Here is an 18,469-nt window from a genome sequence, read left to right on the forward strand (position 1 = left end):
CTTATGCGATTGTTTGGATATGGCAGTTTGGTCAAATATTATTGTTAAATAAGTGAAACGTGAATGTGCTCACAGTACACTGTGTACACACAATAAGCTGCACGCGATTGTTGAAATAGCGCGCTCTAAGATCAGCCGGAACACCTTTTAAGAATGGCTACGCATCCCTCCGCCTATGTTGAGTATTGGAAACTTAAACAATTACGATGAATGTTATGATAAATGCCCATTAAATATGGGTGAAGTGTTTATGTTGTAACATTGCCGATAATTAAAACAACTTTTATAGCTTTACTTATCTCACACTCATCCCAGAGATCTATTCTTCCTAGCGGAAGTTCTTATTCGCTGTCCTCATTACTTCTAGTGACGTTTGTGGCGCCAGAAATCAAGGGTTTAGTGAGCAGCACGAGCAGTCTGTCAGCTGGCGGATATTTACTGTGAGCTGTGCTATGTTGTCGGCACGTTTAACGTTAACGACATTTTAAGGCGGTATCGCGGCTGTTTACCCGTCGTCCGTGCTGGAAAAAGGTCGTTTTGGAGTCAAGATGGTGTTATTACGCAGCAGCGGTGGTGGTCCCGGAGCCGAACCGATAGCAACAACCCCGAACAGGAGGTCGATGGAGTTGGAAACAAGCTCGGAGTTTTTGTCGCTGCTTCCCGCGTCGCACATAAAGTCCACCCGGCAGACTCGGTCCTCCCGGGCCCTGGATGACAGCTTCAGCAGCACCGAAAACAACACAGTGAATGTGAGCATTACACCCAGACAGCTGCTTAGATAACTACACAACCATGTATTTGGTGTATCAATTATCTAGTCACTTAACTCTGCTGTATTCGTTTCGCTAGCGTGCTAGGCTAACTAGCCAGCTTGTCACTTGGAGCAACTGACACATTTTGTGAATTGGCACTCGTAGTCCCTCCTAACATGTATATAACTCTTATATCATGGGCTGATTTATGTGGTGCTTATATCATTAAACACTATACAGTATAACTGATTGTTACTTGGGTTCAGTATTGTCATGGCTTTAAAAAGGCAAATGTTATTATTAGTATATCGTTTGACTAGCAAGGTGTTGTGCTTTGGTATAAGTTTGATTGTAGAGGGATGAGTTGAGCCATATGTTCATTCATTCTTTTTTCATTTACTCAATCTTCAATTCTGAAACCCTATGATTTATCTAGTCTCCACATGTTTGGAGTTAAGAATACATATGTTGATCATAAAGCAGTTGATAAAGTATATTCTCAGAGTAAACTTACTTATGCTTACTTTTAAGTCTTTATTTCTAGCCCATTAGCCAACATCTGAGACAACTAACAAGTGTTTCAACAATGTGCCTGTAGAGATGATGCTCAGTGGAATATATGGAAGATAGTGGTAACGCTTTAGTGAAAGAAGAAAACTAAGTTATTTTGACTTTTTCTGCTATGAAAAGCAGGTCTTTATTTGTAAAGTCATGGGACAGTCAGTCTCTGCCACAAAGCAGTCAAGACTTGGCAGTCATAAACATGTATATTAATGTATTTTTCATGGACAAATTCGAATGAAAAAGCCACATATATTTAACAGTTTGTTGCTATGAATTATTATGAATCAGGAAACACATTTCACATGGTAATAGTGAGGATTTACACCTTTTGCATTAAACTTCTAAGTAAGAACAAATAGCAGAGAAGAGTCACAGTGGTTTATAGTTTTGTATCTAGTACACTGCAGGTTGCACAGACTGGAAATGTTCTTCATCCCTGCCTAGTGCCTATGATAATTTAAGTTGTTTAAATTAAAGAAGCAGACATGCATCCTTGCTTGTACTTATGCTATAAACTCTGAACTCTTAATGTGGCAGGGACATGCTGATTTGAAGCAGGATGAGAGAAGTGGACCCTATCACACTCCGAGGACCAGAGGGCAGAGGGTTAAACTAGATGTCTCTTTTGCTGACATGGAGCCAAAGACCAGCTCCCCTGTGATTGAAGACAACACTAGAGGAGGATCCCTCAGGTAATACAGGCCCCTTCACTTTGATATTAGTAATGCTTTTTAACCAGTTACCCTCTAAGGTGACCAAATGTTGTCCTGGCAGTCAATGTATTGACAATTTCGCCTGCAAAATCTCCATAAAACCTTTTGCTAGCAGCTCTGAGGTTTAGTATAACAAAACGTGTGTCAAAAGATTCATGAATGAATATTTGTAATGTTGTCTGTTGCTGCTTACCATGTGAGGTACATTTTTATAGAATGTAAAACAATAAATGCTCCAAATACAAGCTAGCCATATCATATTTGATGGAGCTCTTACACAAGGGGTATTCATTTGTGCAAATATAAAAATGTGCTCACAAATATGAGTATATACCTCACATGAGGTATGTAGTTCTGATTTGTATGTGTCTTTCTTCTGTTCAGAAAATCTTCCAGGCTGCAGAGAGAGGGGAACGCATCCAGTGGCAAGCAGCAAGAAGGTACAGTTCGCTACAAAGTCAATTCTAAAAAGAAATGTCCTTGAGCTCTGACATTGTATAGCACACACAACATGTTTAGCAGAATTTCGTTTTTAATAGGGTCTCTACTACTAGTAATCTGATAAAAGCTGTTTTCATCGCCCCAGATGTTTCAGATGTGGTGGAGGGATCATCCACTCCCAAGAGGAGCCGCTTTAATCTACAGAGCCAGGAGGGAGAGGAAGAGGAGGAGGAGGAGAAGGAGGAGGAGGAGGGTTCAGTGCGACGAAGTTCCCGAATCACCAGATACAAACTGGATACCCGTAAACAGTCAGTGCTCTACGACCGCCTCATCACCAAGTGAGTTCAGTCACATTCACCCCAGCTTCTTTTTGCTTCCTAACTCACTGATTCATTTTAAACAATCACCTTAAGTAGTTTTTAACACATGGGATAACATACACACTGGACTGTGGGTGTGGATTTGAAGATAATGAGTAATTAGATTAGAGATAAACTCGATTAAATCTGACAAGTTTATTCTCTACTTGCCCCTAAGCACTGCTGAAGCTGTTCTCCAGAAGATGGATCACATGAAGAAGATGAGACGCAGACTCAGGAGCAGAGATAGAGACACTGAAGAAGAGGTAATAACCCACACAGGAAACTTCACTCTTCATCTCAAGCTTTGTATTGTGTATTATATTGACAGCATGTCATTTAGCTTTTTCATGATGTTTAACAAGCTTCCAAACTGAATCAATCAGCATTGACCTGTTTCCCTGTAGCAGCTTGGCGTGTACACCAGGGGCAGATTGACAAGGTCTCTGAGGACAGATGTGGAGAGTACAGACGCCAAGGAGGAGATCCAAGGTGAGATGGAGTAGTTCAATAATAACCACTTCAGGTGCCTGGGAATAATGATTGAAGTATTCTGCTGTGAGTTGAACATTAATTTGAGTTTCAAAATATGGATCATTTGAAATAACAATTCTACCCTTTTTTCATAATTCACAGAAGGGAATGAGGTTAACCAGGAAGCAGAGGAGGGGGGAGATGAAGAAGAGGAGGAGGAAGAGGAAGATGATGAAGAAGATGAGGATGGCGTGGATGAGGAAGAAGAAAATCAGAGGCGTTATGACTTTAGACAACGGAAGACTGTGGTTCGCTACCAGGCCCCACAGGATGGTAATTCATACCAGGGCTTTTCATGTTTTGTTTTGTTTTTTGTGTTGTAAGTTCTTAGAAATATAACAACTGATAGCATTGAATACTGTAGTTCTTGAGTTTGCTCCGGTCAAGTAGAATGACTGGCAGCCCCAGGAGACGGACGCCTTTTTAAAACAACTGATGACAGTAAATGTATATTGTTTTGGCCCAGTAGTAACGGTAACATGCTGTCCTCCATTCATTGTGGAGCAGGCAGCTGCAGACTAAACACTGCACCTTTAATCCATGTTAGTATTTTGTAAATAGTGATAGTGGTGGTCTAATGGATAGTAAGGTGGGCTGAAGATCGGAAGGTTGTGAGTTCAAATCCCGCCAGGAACACCACCACCACTAGTGTGCCCTTGAGTAAGGCACTTAGTCCTTAGTTACTCGTCCCTGTAATTGGTAATTGTAAGTCGCTTTGGATAAAAGCGTCAGCTAAATGAAATGTAATGTAAAATCTGACAGAGTTTGATGAGGTCCGTTATTGTTTTCTTAGAACCCAGAGAGCCCAGGAAGCGCGGCAGGTACTTAGTGGAACACTCGTCTCCGACCAGACGCAGGTTCAGATTCAGCTCCACAGCACCCAGGAGCCCCTACAACAGAAGAACCAGCAGGTTAGTATGACAGCTTTAACATCAGCCATTAACAAATAAACCATCTGCTGTCAATAACACTTGATTACCATAGAAGTCAGGAAAGAAACTAGTTTGACTAATGACATTTCCCAACCCTAGTCAGATATTGTACTGTTTCTAATAGCTATTAGTATTTTTCATCCTATGTAAAATCGATCCCAAAATGTTATTCTCTTTTTTTCTGATTCTCCTCATCCCACCCTCAGGAGTAGTTCTGAGAGGTAAGACCCTCACTTGTCCATTTGAATGTTTATTGTTGGTTTGTAGTTTTGTTTTTTGTGGTGCTGTCTGTCTTTGCTAGCACTTTTATTGTTGGTAAGTGTGACACATTTGGGTTATGGTATATTTGAGTTAATAATTGTCCAAGCAAAAAAGGGAGGCTCATTCTTTAGAAGCCTGGTTTCTATTGGTCTGTATTTTGTGGGTTTAATTCTTTATCACATTAAACTTCATAGGAGAATTATGTTAGTGAAGTTCTCCTTGCGCTTTGTCCAGACGAAGTGTTAGACAGGCATGGTGATGATGTCGTTTAAAAAGTGGTTGAATGAATCACTGCTTTTTGTGAACAACCAAATAAAGAATCGGTAACATTTAGTGGCTTAAAATAATAAAAAAAAACAAGCATTGCATAAAGGTGTTGCAGTCATAATGCTGCTGATGGGATGAGAGGTAATATTGTGGCTTCGTTGCATTCACAGGAGGAGACACGCTATCCACAGTAGTGACTCCACTTCCTCATCTTCAGACGATGAGAAATTCCAGATAAGGAGAAATAAGAACAGGAGCAGGTCCGTCAACAGGTGAGAGCGCAACTCAGTGTCATCAAAACAATATGTTTTCTGGTTGTATTCAAATATCAATGTGCTCCAAAATACTTAAAGGTGGGGTAGGTAATTTTGGAGAAACCGGCTCGAGATCGCTAGAATTTGAAAATACACAACCGGAGAAAATCTGCCACTTCCTTACAGAGCCCCTCCTCCAACACACACGAACGCGCACATGACCAATGAGGGCACGAGATAAGTTTGTGCACAGGTGGAAGGCTGACAGGCAGGTAGGCCATCCAGTCATTTTAGCCGGGCCGGCTAAAATGATTGGTCGTGCTTTTTACAGTACTACGGCTTCCACAGATGACATTTTTTTATGGATTTTTTGTCAAAGCACTTCAGATATTCATTGCTATCGGGATGTTAAGAGCATTCCATGGAATATAACAAAAAGTGTATCTCGAGCCGGTTTCTCAAACTTACCTACCCCACCTTTAAGTTAAGGTGTAAAATTAGATAACCATTTTAAGAGTGAAATAATGCTTGATTAGTGTTGGGTCCCTTTGTGATAACATTCTACATGTTTCCAGTACCCATCATCCTCTCAATAATATGTTATATCGATAGAGTAGGGAAAATAACTTAATGTTTCTGATGCAAAATACAATTTTGTAAGAAAATACATTAAGAAAGTCCATCATATTTGAGATAAAAGAGCTTCCAATAAAAACAACCTGAAAGTTGATTATTATTTTGTCGTGTCTCCCTGCAGATGTCTGCCTATGAACCTTTTGAAAGACGACCTGCTGGGGATCCAAAAGGACAGGATGAAGATTGGAGCCAGCCTGGCTGATGTGGACCCTATGCAAATAGACAAGACGGTAAGCATCGGTAGTTTAATTAATCTAAAGAGAGAGATGCACAAAGCAGTCTTATAAACAGGGACATGCCTTGTATGCCTCCTCCACTTTTTGAACACTAAGGATTAAACAAAGCCTTGTGTTCCTGCTAATACAACACATGTGAAAGGAGGACTGGACAGCAGCACTTACCACATCCCACTATTTGTCATCCAGGTGCGGTTTGATAGTATTGGAGGTTTGAGCAGACACATCTCATCGCTGAAGGAGATGGTGGTGTTCCCTCTCCTCTACCCAGAAGTCTTTGAGAGGTTCAAGATTCAGCCTCCCAGGTAATCAGCATGTGTTTGTAGAGAAGATAACGTGATGATATGGTTAAGCATTCATTTTATATTCTGTGACTCAATATCTGATTTACTGTGCTCTTATAGGAAGCTCGTTGGGTTGGATTGCAATGGCAGCAAAAACATAATAATATCCTCATTATTGTTCTTTGTCTTTTCTCTCTTGTCTTTAGGGGCTGTCTGTTTTACGGTCCTCCAGGCACAGGGAAAACCCTCGTAGCCAGAGCGCTGGCCAATGAGTGCAGTCAGGGGGATAAAAAGGTGTCGTTCTTCATGAGGAAAGGAGCTGACTGCCTCAGTAAGTGGGTGGGAGAATCTGAGAGACAGCTACGACTGCTTTTTGATCAGGTAAACCAAACTCCTCATCAACACACAATATACTTTTTGGGATTGAGAAGTGCGATTGGTCCCTGTAGTCAGCAAAAGACAATCCTATCAATTTTAGAATGCCACACATTAACTTGTAGATTGGGATAAAATAGCTCTATTTTGAAATTATCAAGTGTCAGGATTAAAGATAATACAATCTGCAACTGAATTCTCTTCTTATTGTTTCCAGGCGTACCAGATGCGTCCGTCCATCATCTTCTTCGATGAGATTGATGGTCTGGCTCCAGTCAGGTCCAGCCGTCAGGACCAGATCCACAGGTGAGCAGCACCCCTGTTCCTATCTTGAACAAAACATGTCTGGTGATGGCACTGAGACCAGTAAGTAAAAAAAATAGTAAAACCATAAAAATACGTTTACCTTGTGGTGGGTTGCCAGATATGGCTGCCAAATTTGAACGAATAAAATAAATAAATTCATCTTAATCAGCATTTAGCAAATTATTTATAGCTCGGCTGTTGTCCTTCAGAAAATAAAGCTACTTGCCTTGACATTTATTATTACTATAGTAGTATCTTTTAATCCGAATTTTGTATATATCAGGAAAAGAAAGTAGGTAGAGCAGCTTGCAATGAGAATGAGGGCTTCACAATATTTAAGGATACTGTACTTGAAAAAGACACAGGTTGGAAGCATGTAGTCGTGATAACAATCCAACACAATTCATCTGGATCATTTCACTGCGGTATTATCCTCTTTGTTCCCCGAAGACATTGTGAGTAACATTGTTTTTTTTCTCTGTAGCTCTATTGTGTCTACCCTGTTGGCTCTAATGGACGGGTTAGATGCTAGAGGAGAGGTTGTTGTGATCGGAGCTACAAACAGACTGGACTCCATCGACCCAGCACTGAGGAGACCAGGGCGCTTCGACAGAGAGTTCCTGTTCGGCCTGCCAGACAGAGAGGTGAGGAGATGATGCGTTTTAAACCCAAAACCTGTATATTAGGAGAGACCGGGGTCAGGTGTAAATGTAAATGGGAAAGGGTTAGGGTTAGGGTTAGGGTTAGGGTTAGGGTTAGGGTTAGGCTATATATGCTCTTCAACACTTTTCATTTATATTTAAAAATAATTTCATGTGGTGATTTTTCTGCTTTCAAATCCTTTCAGCTTTCAACGATTTGACCAAAAAAACATGAAATGCTGAGATTTTATTTTGTTTGGCAGGCAAGGAAGGACATCCTGAAGATCGTCACCAGACTGTGGGATCCACCTCCCTGTGACACTTTTCTGGAAGAATTGGCCGATAAATGTGTTGGTATGTTTACACTGTATAGTGCAAGAACAATGGTCCAACAGCTTGAAGATGCAAATGCTAAATGTCCCAAGAACAAAAAGCTACTGCATTAACTAGAAAATGTCATTACTGGCAAATTTACTGAAAGACATTTTCAGGCTTTTTGTGCAACATATACTGGAAATGACACTGGTGTGAGTCAGGACAAAACCTGTGTCTAGGAAACAAAACTACTAGCACATATTTTTACATTCCTCCAACTTCTCTCTCTGTGCCAGGTTATTGCGGTGCAGACATCAAGGCAGTGTGTTCAGAGTCCGCCCTGTGTGCACTGCGCCGACGCTACCCACAAATCTACTCCTCATCGCAGAAACTTGTGCTTGATGTGGACTCAATCGCGATCACAAGCAAAGACTTTATGTCGGCCATGTCCAAGATGGTGCCTGCTTCCCAGAGGTATAACCAAACGTACTCTATTAGTTAAAACCCATTTGGAACATCTATAAACAATTGTCTTAGTTTCCAGTGCCTGGTACTTGCATATGTTTATTTTATTTTAATATGATACTGATTGTGATTCTTAGGGCAGTAGTGTCACCAGCCAAGGCCCTGATACCGGCCATCCGTCCTCTGCTGAGCGCCGCCCTGCAGAACATCCTCAACACCGTCAGCAGACTGTTCCCACACGCTGAGCAGGGCTTAAAGAGAAAGAGAGTACTAGGTGCGGTCTTGCTTTTATTTTTTTCTATTCTGTTTCATCATTTAATTTGCCTTAGCAAATGGCTTTCCCTTTTATTTGTAAGTTATCATAGAAGAGAACACACTTATATTGAATGTTCATTTTACAATTAATACATTTGTTTATTTCCAGACGCGGCCTGTGGTCTGTCTGAGGATGATCTGATGTACAGTGAGGATGAGAACTCAGAAATATGCTCTAGTGGACAGACGCCTGCTGTTAAGGGTCTCCTCAACCTCACCAGGTTGGTTTACAATTTATATAATGCAAAGTTATGCAGAAATTATCTCCTCATCCTTCATCGATCGTTTCTTTTCTTTTTACTTAAGTTTCATTGTACAAACATATTCACACTTTTGTCAAGTTCTTTTCATTTATTTGTATCTACAAAGCCAGTACAGAGAAATAAATGTGCATGCCACTGCCACTTGATACACCTTGATGAGGAGCTTTAGACACTGGGATGGTTCAGCAGATGTTGGTAAACCAGAGTCGTCTTACTGAATCAGCACATTCATCGGGGGACTCGGCCGTTTAAAAAATATTTCTTTCTGGATCCTCAGAGAATGTTATTTACTCCATCTAACATATTTCACCACACCCTCTCAATCCATAAATTATGTGTTGGGGGTCATGTTTTGACCACTTAAATGTGATACATTTCATTTCTGCTGTAAGCAGAATTTGTAGAATATATCTCCTGGTATCACACCTAGCAGTGCCTCCTTTGGATCCTTTGTGACATTTTGGTGGCACACTTCATCAAGGGCCAATATGAATGTAAATCAATCTTGTTTTACATTATTTATTAAGCAAAATCATTGCTGATACTTCTTAGGCATTTACACTATGTTGTTATGGGTCTTGTAGTTATCTTACTTTTGTTCCCTTTATCTTTGCTTTATTTTAAAAGTGCTGCAAGTCAAATCTTAGATCCAAATAATGAAACCTTTCCTAGCACCTAACTCATCTCTGGGTCATCTCTGGGTGTGTAGGAGTGTGCTGAGCCACCCGACCTCCTACCGGCCCAGGCTGCTGCTGATGGGCAGGCTGGGCTCAGGGCAGAGCTCCCACCTGGGTCCTGCCGTCCTCCACGCTCTGGAGAAGTTCACCGTGTACACACTGGACATGGCTGTGCTGTTTGGAGCCAGCGCAACTGCACCAGAAGAGACCTGTGCTCAGGTAAATGAGAAACATTGCAAAGTAAAACATTCAGTCTCTACTTTTGCAGCCTTGTCAAATTCAGTGTGTTCTGTTCAGTGGACCTCACTGGCCAAAATGGCTGCAACAGTGACTGTAGTTCATGGGCCCCGCCTCCTTTACAAATGGGTTGTGGGGATAAATATGTACTACTGACAAATACTTGTATGAAAGAGCCATCACATTACCAGAACCATTTAATCACATGTAATTACTTTAGTTTAGAGTGATGTGAAATAAAGAAAAACAAAATAAATCCTCAATTCAAAAACAATCTGTAACCAGGAAACATTTTTGTTATTTTTTTTACAATACTTAAAATTACAAAAGATATTCATCATCATCAAAATGGTTTTCATGGGACTGATTGGTTTGATGCCACTGTGCTGTCTTCACCTTCCTTTCCTATGTCCTCATACCTTTTGATTTAGGAATTGAGCCTTTATAAGATGAGATCGATCATGTCATATTGGTCATAGTGAAATTGCTACTGTTCTGTGTAAGTGCCAATGTTTGTGGACACTGTAAATACAATAATGTAAATACAAGTATCATCAATTAATCTTTATTTGTCTTTTTTCTGCAGATCTTTGTTGAAGCAAAGCGGACATCTCCCAGCATCCTGTACATCCCTCACATCGGGCAGTGGTGGGAAACAGTGGGCCCGGCCTTAAGAGCCACCTTCCTCAGCCTGCTCAGCTCCATCCCTTCCTTCGCTCCTATACTGCTCCTTGCTACATGCAACCTGCAGTATGACCAACTGAGTGTGGAGGTAAGGAGTGAGGCCCTGTAGCATGGCTCTCGACTAACTTTTTTCACCATCCTCCCGGAACCGTCCCGAAATACAATCTAAGCCGTCCCGAAATTAATGTGGACCGTCCCGAATTTAAAATATTTGTTTTTCTACATTATCATTAGTTAAAATCATTCAAAGTGACCTTTAACATAAATAAGACATCATACAAATCATTAGATGATAATTCATCAACCTTTTTATTTGAGTAAATCAGTCAAACACATAAACAAAGGCCAAATATATTTAAAAAAAACACACAAGCGAGAAAGTTACTCTAATATTGAATCCAATCAAGTCCCATCCGATTAACAAAAAAATCCAACACTCTGTCCTGAAGACAGAAGACAGAACCCAGAGTAACCACTAACCAGGATGACAGTCTGTAACACAGTCAGGAGACCTTTACAAACTGCCCCGCCCCCTCGCACACAGGAGACAGCTCTCTCGTCTGGATTGGAAAGATCGAAAATAAGATCGAAAATACATCATAGACGCATTTTGTAGTCTTATTGCATATTAGAAAAGGAGTTGGTGAAACTAAAACTGCAATATAATGTTCATGTAGCAATAATACATACGACATATATGTTTTAAATGTCTCCAGTACCGATAAAAAGACCACTGTTGGTACCACTGTCTTTAATAATTCTGGCCCTGGGCCCGTTTAATACCGGGGCTCGGTACCCATCCCTACAATGACATGTCTGGAAACCCCCTCTCGGGTGCCCCATGCATAGCGCGCCGTCAAAAGCTGCTTCATAAGTTAAGTTTCGTTTCTCCGCACAGCTCCGGGGTAAAAAAATGGTAGTTACATCACAGCTGTGCGGCTGGCTGACAGCTGTAGCTACGTACTGTGTGTGTGTGTGTATTTCGCGGGTTGCTAAATGCTTTGTGTGTGTTTATGTTGACAAGGAGGTTTAATAACTGTGTGCTCTGTAGCCACATCCACGAGTAACTTTTCCACGTCAGGTATATTATGTATGCTAGCAGCAACACACGGAGTTAACTCAATTATACAAACATGGGTTAATGATTAGAGGTAACTGAGTTATTGATTTTGTTAAAGTTTCAGCTATTCTGTTTACAGTTCTGTCATCAGATTATTTAATACGATTTGTTAAAACATTGTTGTTTCTTTTGATGTGAAATATTATTTATTTAATTTAAATAAAAAGCAATGTTAATTTTGTTCACAATTTGTTTAGTTAATTTAATAATATCAGTATTTTTTAATCAAGTATTCATCTTTATTGTCTTCATTGTTAGTTTCCACATGCCTAAAACAACCTCAAGCTAAATCTAAAAGTTGATGGCTAAATAAGAGCGTTTGAGAAATTGTGCAAGGCATAATAGTCCGAATAGTCGATTAATCGTTTAATTAATCGATAGATTAATCGATTATCAAATTAGTCGTTTGTTGCAGCCCTATCAGAAACTAGACAAAAGTTAAACAAGTACAAACCACAGACTGCCTGTGTCATGGCGAATACAGTCGCTGCTTTATTTATGTCTGTATAGGCCGTTGTTGTGAGTGTGGACGGTCGGAGCATATACTGCGTTAGCTTAGCCAATCTCCATTTAGAAAACACGCATTTTAAAAGGTTTTTCGCCTGCCGTCTGTCTGCACACTTGTCAAAGCATTAATTCATGTTTTTTTACTAACCGGTATCAGTATGTTGTTACTTCGGCATCATTTTGAAACGTGTATTACAATTTAATCACGGTAAAATATGTTCATTTTGTTGTAGTTGCCAGCGATTCTCTCACTAGTTTAGCATACTCAGCCCGGTTGTTGGCCCGGAAAGAACCTCGATTTTGGAGAGCCAGAAAAACTGTGAAAAAGTACCCGCTAGCCGGAACTACGCCTAGTGGAAACGCAACCAAAAACTGTCCGGGCACGGTACGGCACGCTTAAACCGCGCTCCGTGCTGTAGTGGAAATGCGCCATTAGAGCGGTGATACATGAGGGCGCAACATTAAAGGAGATAGTTGTTGAGGGAAAATAAGATGTCAATGCGTCTAATTTTCTCTCTATAGAAGATTCTCTACCACTGACAACACTCATCCACATGTCTTCCCTTGGGTCCTTATTTTCTTGTCTCAGGTGCAGGAGTTGTTCCGGATGGAGTACGGGGAGATTTTCCATGTCCAGGTCCCCAACAGCAGAGAAAGAAGAAACTTCTTTGAGGATCTAATCCTCAATCAGGCTGCCAAGGCCCCTGCCTCAAAAAAGAAAGCTGGTGAGAAATAGAGAAGTTTATTTTATTCATTTTTAATTTATTTAATGGTTTTGTACAATTTAGAAATACACAAACATAACAGAAAACAAACGATAAACAGTGCAGGAAGAGGCAAAAAAAACCATGGGGCTTATTTAAAGCCTAAATAATGTTTAAAATCACTATTTTATATAAAACACAAGATCAATACACAAACAATTGTTTATATTCAATACAAATGGTAAACTTTAAAAACAACATACTATATTTAAATCTTAAATAAAATAACACACATTAAAGCAATGCAGAGGGGTACAGTTTTTTTGTTATGATTGTAAGGCCGGTTCTAAGCTTTATGTGATCTGTAGTTAAAGTAGGTTTTAGTCCCTAAGCTGAGGACTAGAAAAGCATCATTCAGGGTTTTCTGTTTGTTTTTGTTGTATTTAACGTTTACTTTACACAGTATTTTAATGATGATGTCATACACCTATTAGCTACACTACAGCAATTGGTTTTGCTGATTTGACTGTTTAGAAAAATGCCTGAAAAATATATTCATTAAACCTTCCATGGATGGACAATAAAAAAAACAAGGAAACAAGTGGGGATTTTTGGGGGTTTGGTTACTGTTTACATATCCAGCCCAAATGGAGCAGGATACAAGACGCTCAGGTGGAGGATTGTGTGAGGGTAAACACAGAGAAGAAAGGAAGGCTGTCGGCACACCAAAAGTCTGTGTCAAATAAATGTTGTGCGTTATGTAGTATTGTGTTAATTTCACTTTGTATTCCTCTGTCAACATTCCACTTTCTTCAGTGCTCAATGCTTTGGAGGTGCTCCCTGTCGCCCCTCCGCCTACCCCACGCCAGCTGACAGAAGAGGAGACTCAGCGATTGGCTGAGCAGGATGAAGGGACCTTCAGGGAGCTCCGCCTCTTCCTGCGTGATGTAACTAACCGCCTGTCCCAAGACAAACGCTTCAAGGCTTTTACAAAGCCTGTGGATTTAGAAGAGGTGGCTGTTCCATTATAATCTTTCATCTCATTCCATATTCCCTAATAAAGCCTTACTATTCAGTGTTCAGTCCGATCCCTTTTCCCCTCAGTTGTACTCACAGCAGCCTCGTTGTCGTGTTTCAGGTGCCAGATTACGCTGAGGTTATCAAGCAGCCTATGGACCTGTCGACAGTTCTCTCTAAGATCGACCGCCATCAGTATGAGACTGTGAAGGAGTTCCTCTATGACGTGGATCTCATCTGGCAGAATGCCCTCGAATATAACCCAGACAGAGACCCCTCAGGTACACAGTGAAATCATCAGCAAAAACATCCTCACAAGAAAATAAATAAAAGACTATTATAATGCAACTGTTTGAACATAAATGTTACATTCTTGCTCATTTGAGTCTTGTGTGTGTGTTTTGACCAGACCGTCAGATCCGCCACAGAGCATGCGCTCTGAAGGACAGCGTCCATGCTATCATCAAAGATGAACTGGATGAAGATTTTGAAAAGATTTGTGAAGAGAGCAAAGCATCGCGCAGCGCAAGAGGTGAATGCGTTTATTTGAATATTTGTGCATACATACATGTAGTATGTAAAATGTAAAAAAGCAAATGTAACATTGTTCTGCACCCGTGGATTACCCAGACATGTGTGAGTCCAGATTCAAAATATTAACCAGTATGGTCATTTTAGTTACCTAAACACTGACTCTGCTCAATTTAAAGTCTATATTCAGTTTTAGGTCCCCTACTCATTTTCAGAATGAATTTTTTTCCACTAAGGTGAAGAAAGACAGAAAAACATTGTGCTTATTTCTTTTTTCACTACAACAGGTTGCACCACTGTCCAGTTTGCTCCCTCTTTCTACAACGTTCTTCCCAAACTGTCCAAATCTCCTGCTGAGGCCAAAACCACTGAAAAGACCCCTCAAAGTGAACCGGCTCAATCCACAGCTGCTGCCTATCCCAATACAAGTGCCTCCTTTGTTACAACCCCTAAACATACAGGTAAAAATCACTGTAAAAAACTCATCCAGATGGGAATGTTTGATTTCAATATGTACAAATTGTTTAGGGTTATTTATAGGGAAAATGTACTATGGTTTAGACAAAAGAACAAAAGGAAGTAAAGAAACTTAAAAAGTGAGTACTCTGCTAGCAAGAGGGGGGGGGGGGGGGGGGGGGGGTTGTGGGGTGTTATACAAAGTTTAGACATTATTTAATTCAAAGAATTATCACAAAAAATCTTTACCCCCCCCTGAAATTGTTTCCACAGCCCAAAAGAAGAGAAGGCGGAAAAGTCGCTGGTCCTCCGGCTTTCTAGCAAAGAAAAAATCGTCCTGCTCTCCTCACACATCCAGAGACGATGCACACTTAGAGTCTGAGGAGGAAGATGGAGACGATGAGGAAGAGGAGGTTGAGAAGAGAGGAGCAGCTGAGTGTGAGAAAAGGACTGAAGGAGATGAGGATCCCATGATGGTGGATGGAGAGTCAGGGCCTGCACCAGCCCAGGAAGGTAGTTTAGGGCCTACTGAGAATGAGGAGGACAGTCAGCAGGGAAGAGAGGAGAAGAGTCCGGCTGCTGAGGATAAGGTTATCCTGTGTGGATCAGGGAAACCAGAAGATGACGACCAGATTGAAAAAGAAAGTGTGGATAAAGATCAATCGGGACAGTCTGAGGAAAACAAAGTCTTAAAGGGAGGAAATCGGACCAGTGAAAGCATTCCAGTCAACACTAACAAGGACAGCCACACTGTGACAGAAGGAGATACCCAGGGGCCATCCAACACAGAGGAGGGGGCTGAAACTAAAGGCCAAGAGCTGACCGAAACAAGGACCGAAAAATGTCGAGCTGTAACGCAGACAGACGACAGTAACAAGGTAGTTACTGCAGAGGAGGCAGAGCAGAACTGCCCTGCTGAACCAATGGAGGAGGAAGCAGCAAATACCTCAACCACAGACGTCTCTGCAGCTCACAGAGGAGAGGAGGACACAGACAAAGGTTTGATACTACACTTAAAGCTCAGCTCTTCAACTTCAGGCTTTAAGAATATACTAAAAGACATGCTTATCAGAAGTTTGTGTAGTGTTTCTAGAGATACTATAGTAAGTGCAAGATCAGTGTTTTAGCTTGATTGTGTCAGCAGATTGCCATCTATTATATTGTTTGTATGTTTTTTAGAACGGAGCGTAAGGCCTGTAAAACGGGCTCTTAAGAACGCTGTGCTGCAGCAGCAGAAAGCCGATGTGGACAAAGCCCTGCAGATCCTTGAACAGGAAACTCCTCCTTTGGTGGTGGACAGAGACGGATTAAAGGTGTGTGAGATATTGCGGCTGGCAGAATATTTTTGTCTTCAGTCTTTTTATAGTTTCTGGTCAGACAGGTTTTTTGCATCATGACTTAACAGGCAACCTTAGAAACAGATGATGAAATAAAGCTAACTTTCCCTTATCCTGTACTCTTCTGCCTTTTTTCCATAGAAGTTTATGAAGTTTGTCAACTAAAATGTAATCTGCATTTCATTCCCTTTTTCTTTTGCCTTTTCCACTCATTTCTTCAGGAGCTGTTGGAGAGAGTAGTGACCAAGACTGAAAGCTACGAGGTCTACAAGCTGGAGAAACTCTATGCTCTGCTCTGCCAAAGCATCTACAGACACAGACGCGACTACAACAAAACATTACTAATACAGGTTAGTTTTGGACCATACTGATAACGAATACTGTGATACTGACACTGATCTTGGTCTGTCATAGCAACAAAAGTGCATTAAAGGCGGCTTTTGATACCCTAGTTGTGTATGTTTTAAATGGCTATCTACAGTAAGACTAGTGCAAACACATTTACTTCTACCCTTAAGATCAAATTTGACCACTGTAATTTATGAAGTTATTATTTCACATCATGCAAATACGTATGTATTTTTCTTGCCTTACATACTTTTAATGGTTCTAATATTTTTCTAATCCTGCTTTCTCATTTTGAACAGGAGTTGGAACGAGAGATTGCAGACTTCTGTTGACTTCTCTACAGGAAGAATACGACCTCTTTTTTTAAATAACACACACACCCTCTTAGCTATGTAAATATACATAGGTTCTATTTTCATAGAATTATACAAGCACTTATATTTGTGCATTAGCCTAATCTTCGTACTACGTTTTTTTTATATTTAATTTAATGTTTTCTCCAGATGTTGTAGTTTGTCTTTTTACTTATTGTCCCCAAATCCTAATCCACCTGGCCATTATGGTGTGTAAGGCAATATGATTGTTTTCTGGAAACAACTCTTGAGTTGTCTTGTGCACAGGGACCACACATTTTTACCATTTTATAAATGGAGGGTCAAACCAAAGATACTAATTATTCACATTATGTGAAGCGTAGGATTTCTTTAAGTTTAAAAAACTAAACAAAAATACTAAATTGTTCCAGACTATTGTAAACAAAATCTCACTAGTTACTGACTAATAAACAAGTTGTCTATTTGTGTATAAATCCCAGTGTTTTTCAGCGCATACACTACATGCTTTCCTGACGTTTTTTCTGTATTTCTGTGTATCCTCTTTCATTTTTACAGACGTTGTTTAATTTACATCCTAGTAATGGAAAGGTATCTTCTGCTTTTGTTCATCTCCCTCAGTTTATATTTACATGTTTGTTTTTTTACAAGAACATTTTAAATGTTTGGTAAATAATGTACCTACAAACCCGACCAGCATCAATTGCATTTTATTTTTGCCGAGGCATTAATATATAATAAGTCTTTGGGTTGTTTTGAGATGCTTGGCAATGTCAGTGTCCTCAAGTAGCTTGTCGTGCTGCCCTGACGGGTCATGTGAGGACAGCCGGGTCGGGAAACGAATGAGTTAACCGTCCTGCTTTAAATTGCGTATTATAATTTTTTCTGGAAAGCGCAAAGCTACATTCACCTCATAAATAGTATATACTAGGCGTACAATTGTACAATTTTGCCATGTTTCCGAAATTGTAAACTGCGAGAGTCGCCGAGGAATGACGTCAGGACGTATCACATTGAATGATGACGCCGTTTGATCATTAAAAAAATCTGCCGTTAAAAAATATCTGAGAATTAGGTCACCAAACTAACACAATACCAACGGCCAAGCTCAGAGTGTGTCCCCGCCGTGTTTATGATGATCTAACTTTCACCGAGGCGCGACCCGGGCACAAGATAGACAGCCGAGGAGAGAGATGTCCGGTGTTTCCAGCATCTGCAGCCGTTAGACCGGTCCGCCTGTCTGCCTCCCACCGCTGGGGTTCGGAGACCCGCAAGCCCAACAACGTTAACGCTAGCTCCTGTAGTCCCGGCCAGGCTGGGGCTGAATGGTTAGCCGGGGGAAGGAGACACACCACCGGACAGAAGGTACCCGCGGAGACCCAGGAAATCACTCCTCACCTCGGCAGACTGGTATCAACACAGCGCACATTTCAGTAGTTGCAGTAAGTTTACCGCGAGACGTGATCAATAATAATGACTGCCCGAGCTAACACCGGCTAGTTGGCCCACCTCGTATGGACGCCAGATGATGTAGAGCTAAATTACATGTCCTTTTATGTTAGTGTATTAACAATACTTTAATAATTACGCATTAGCAAGCTCACAC

The 18,469-nt window shown here is 40.8% G+C and overlaps 1 protein-coding gene and 1 non-coding gene across 4 annotated transcripts; both read left to right on the forward strand.

Moving 5' to 3' along the window:
* The first annotated feature begins 353 nt into the window (after window positions 1–353).
* LOC117480201 (ATPase family AAA domain-containing protein 2-like) lies at window positions 354–17,330 on the forward strand. 3 transcript variants are annotated; one of them, XM_034127421.1, is made up of 30 exons: window positions 354–749; window positions 1,854–2,008; window positions 2,414–2,469; window positions 2,616–2,808; window positions 3,008–3,095; window positions 3,240–3,321; window positions 3,466–3,636; window positions 4,157–4,274; window positions 4,502–4,516; window positions 4,994–5,095; window positions 5,835–5,943; window positions 6,139–6,254; window positions 6,440–6,614; window positions 6,826–6,914; window positions 7,399–7,558; window positions 7,819–7,909; window positions 8,167–8,344; window positions 8,473–8,609; window positions 8,760–8,871; window positions 9,623–9,809; window positions 10,414–10,599; window positions 12,728–12,863; window positions 13,659–13,855; window positions 13,981–14,140; window positions 14,269–14,391; window positions 14,678–14,851; window positions 15,120–15,845; window positions 16,026–16,159; window positions 16,405–16,533; window positions 16,831–17,330. In XM_034127421.1, the coding sequence occupies exons 1-30, from the start codon at window positions 549–551 to the stop codon at window positions 16,861–16,863; spliced, it is 4,533 nt and encodes a 1,510-aa protein (XP_033983312.1). In that variant the 5' UTR covers window positions 354–548; the 3' UTR covers window positions 16,864–17,330. The 3 variants fall into 3 exon arrangements, with proteins under 3 accessions (XP_033983312.1, XP_033983311.1, XP_033983313.1); XM_034127420.1 differs by having other exon boundaries at window positions 355–749; window positions 3,237–3,321; XM_034127422.1 differs by lacking the exon at window positions 4,502–4,516 and having other exon boundaries at window positions 355–749; window positions 3,237–3,321.
* LOC117480755 lies at window positions 9,854–9,988 on the forward strand. The gene has a single exon (XR_004555675.1). It is a non-coding gene; the product is annotated as a small nucleolar RNA SNORA5 (small nucleolar RNA).
* Window positions 17,331–18,469: the final 1,139 nt, after the last annotated feature.

The sequence above is a fragment of the Trematomus bernacchii genome, unplaced genomic scaffold (genome assembly GCF_902827165.1).
Source record: "Trematomus bernacchii unplaced genomic scaffold, fTreBer1.1, whole genome shotgun sequence".
NCBI classification, from domain to species: Eukaryota; Metazoa; Chordata; class Actinopteri; order Perciformes; family Nototheniidae; genus Trematomus; species Trematomus bernacchii.

Bases quoted from the DNA above. Each gene is read 5' to 3' on its own strand.
- LOC117480201 (XM_034127420.1), top strand. From the start codon at position 549: ATGGTGTTATTACGCAGCAGCGGTGGTGGTCCCGGAGCCGAACCGATA. The intron at 6,915-7,398 runs GTGAGCAGCACC...TTTTCTCTGTAG, and splicing joins CGTCAGGACCAGATCCACAG to CTCTATTGTGTCTACCCTGT. The intron at 16,534-16,830 runs GTTAGTTTTGGA...CATTTTGAACAG, and splicing joins ACAAAACATTACTAATACAG to GAGTTGGAACGAGAGATTGC.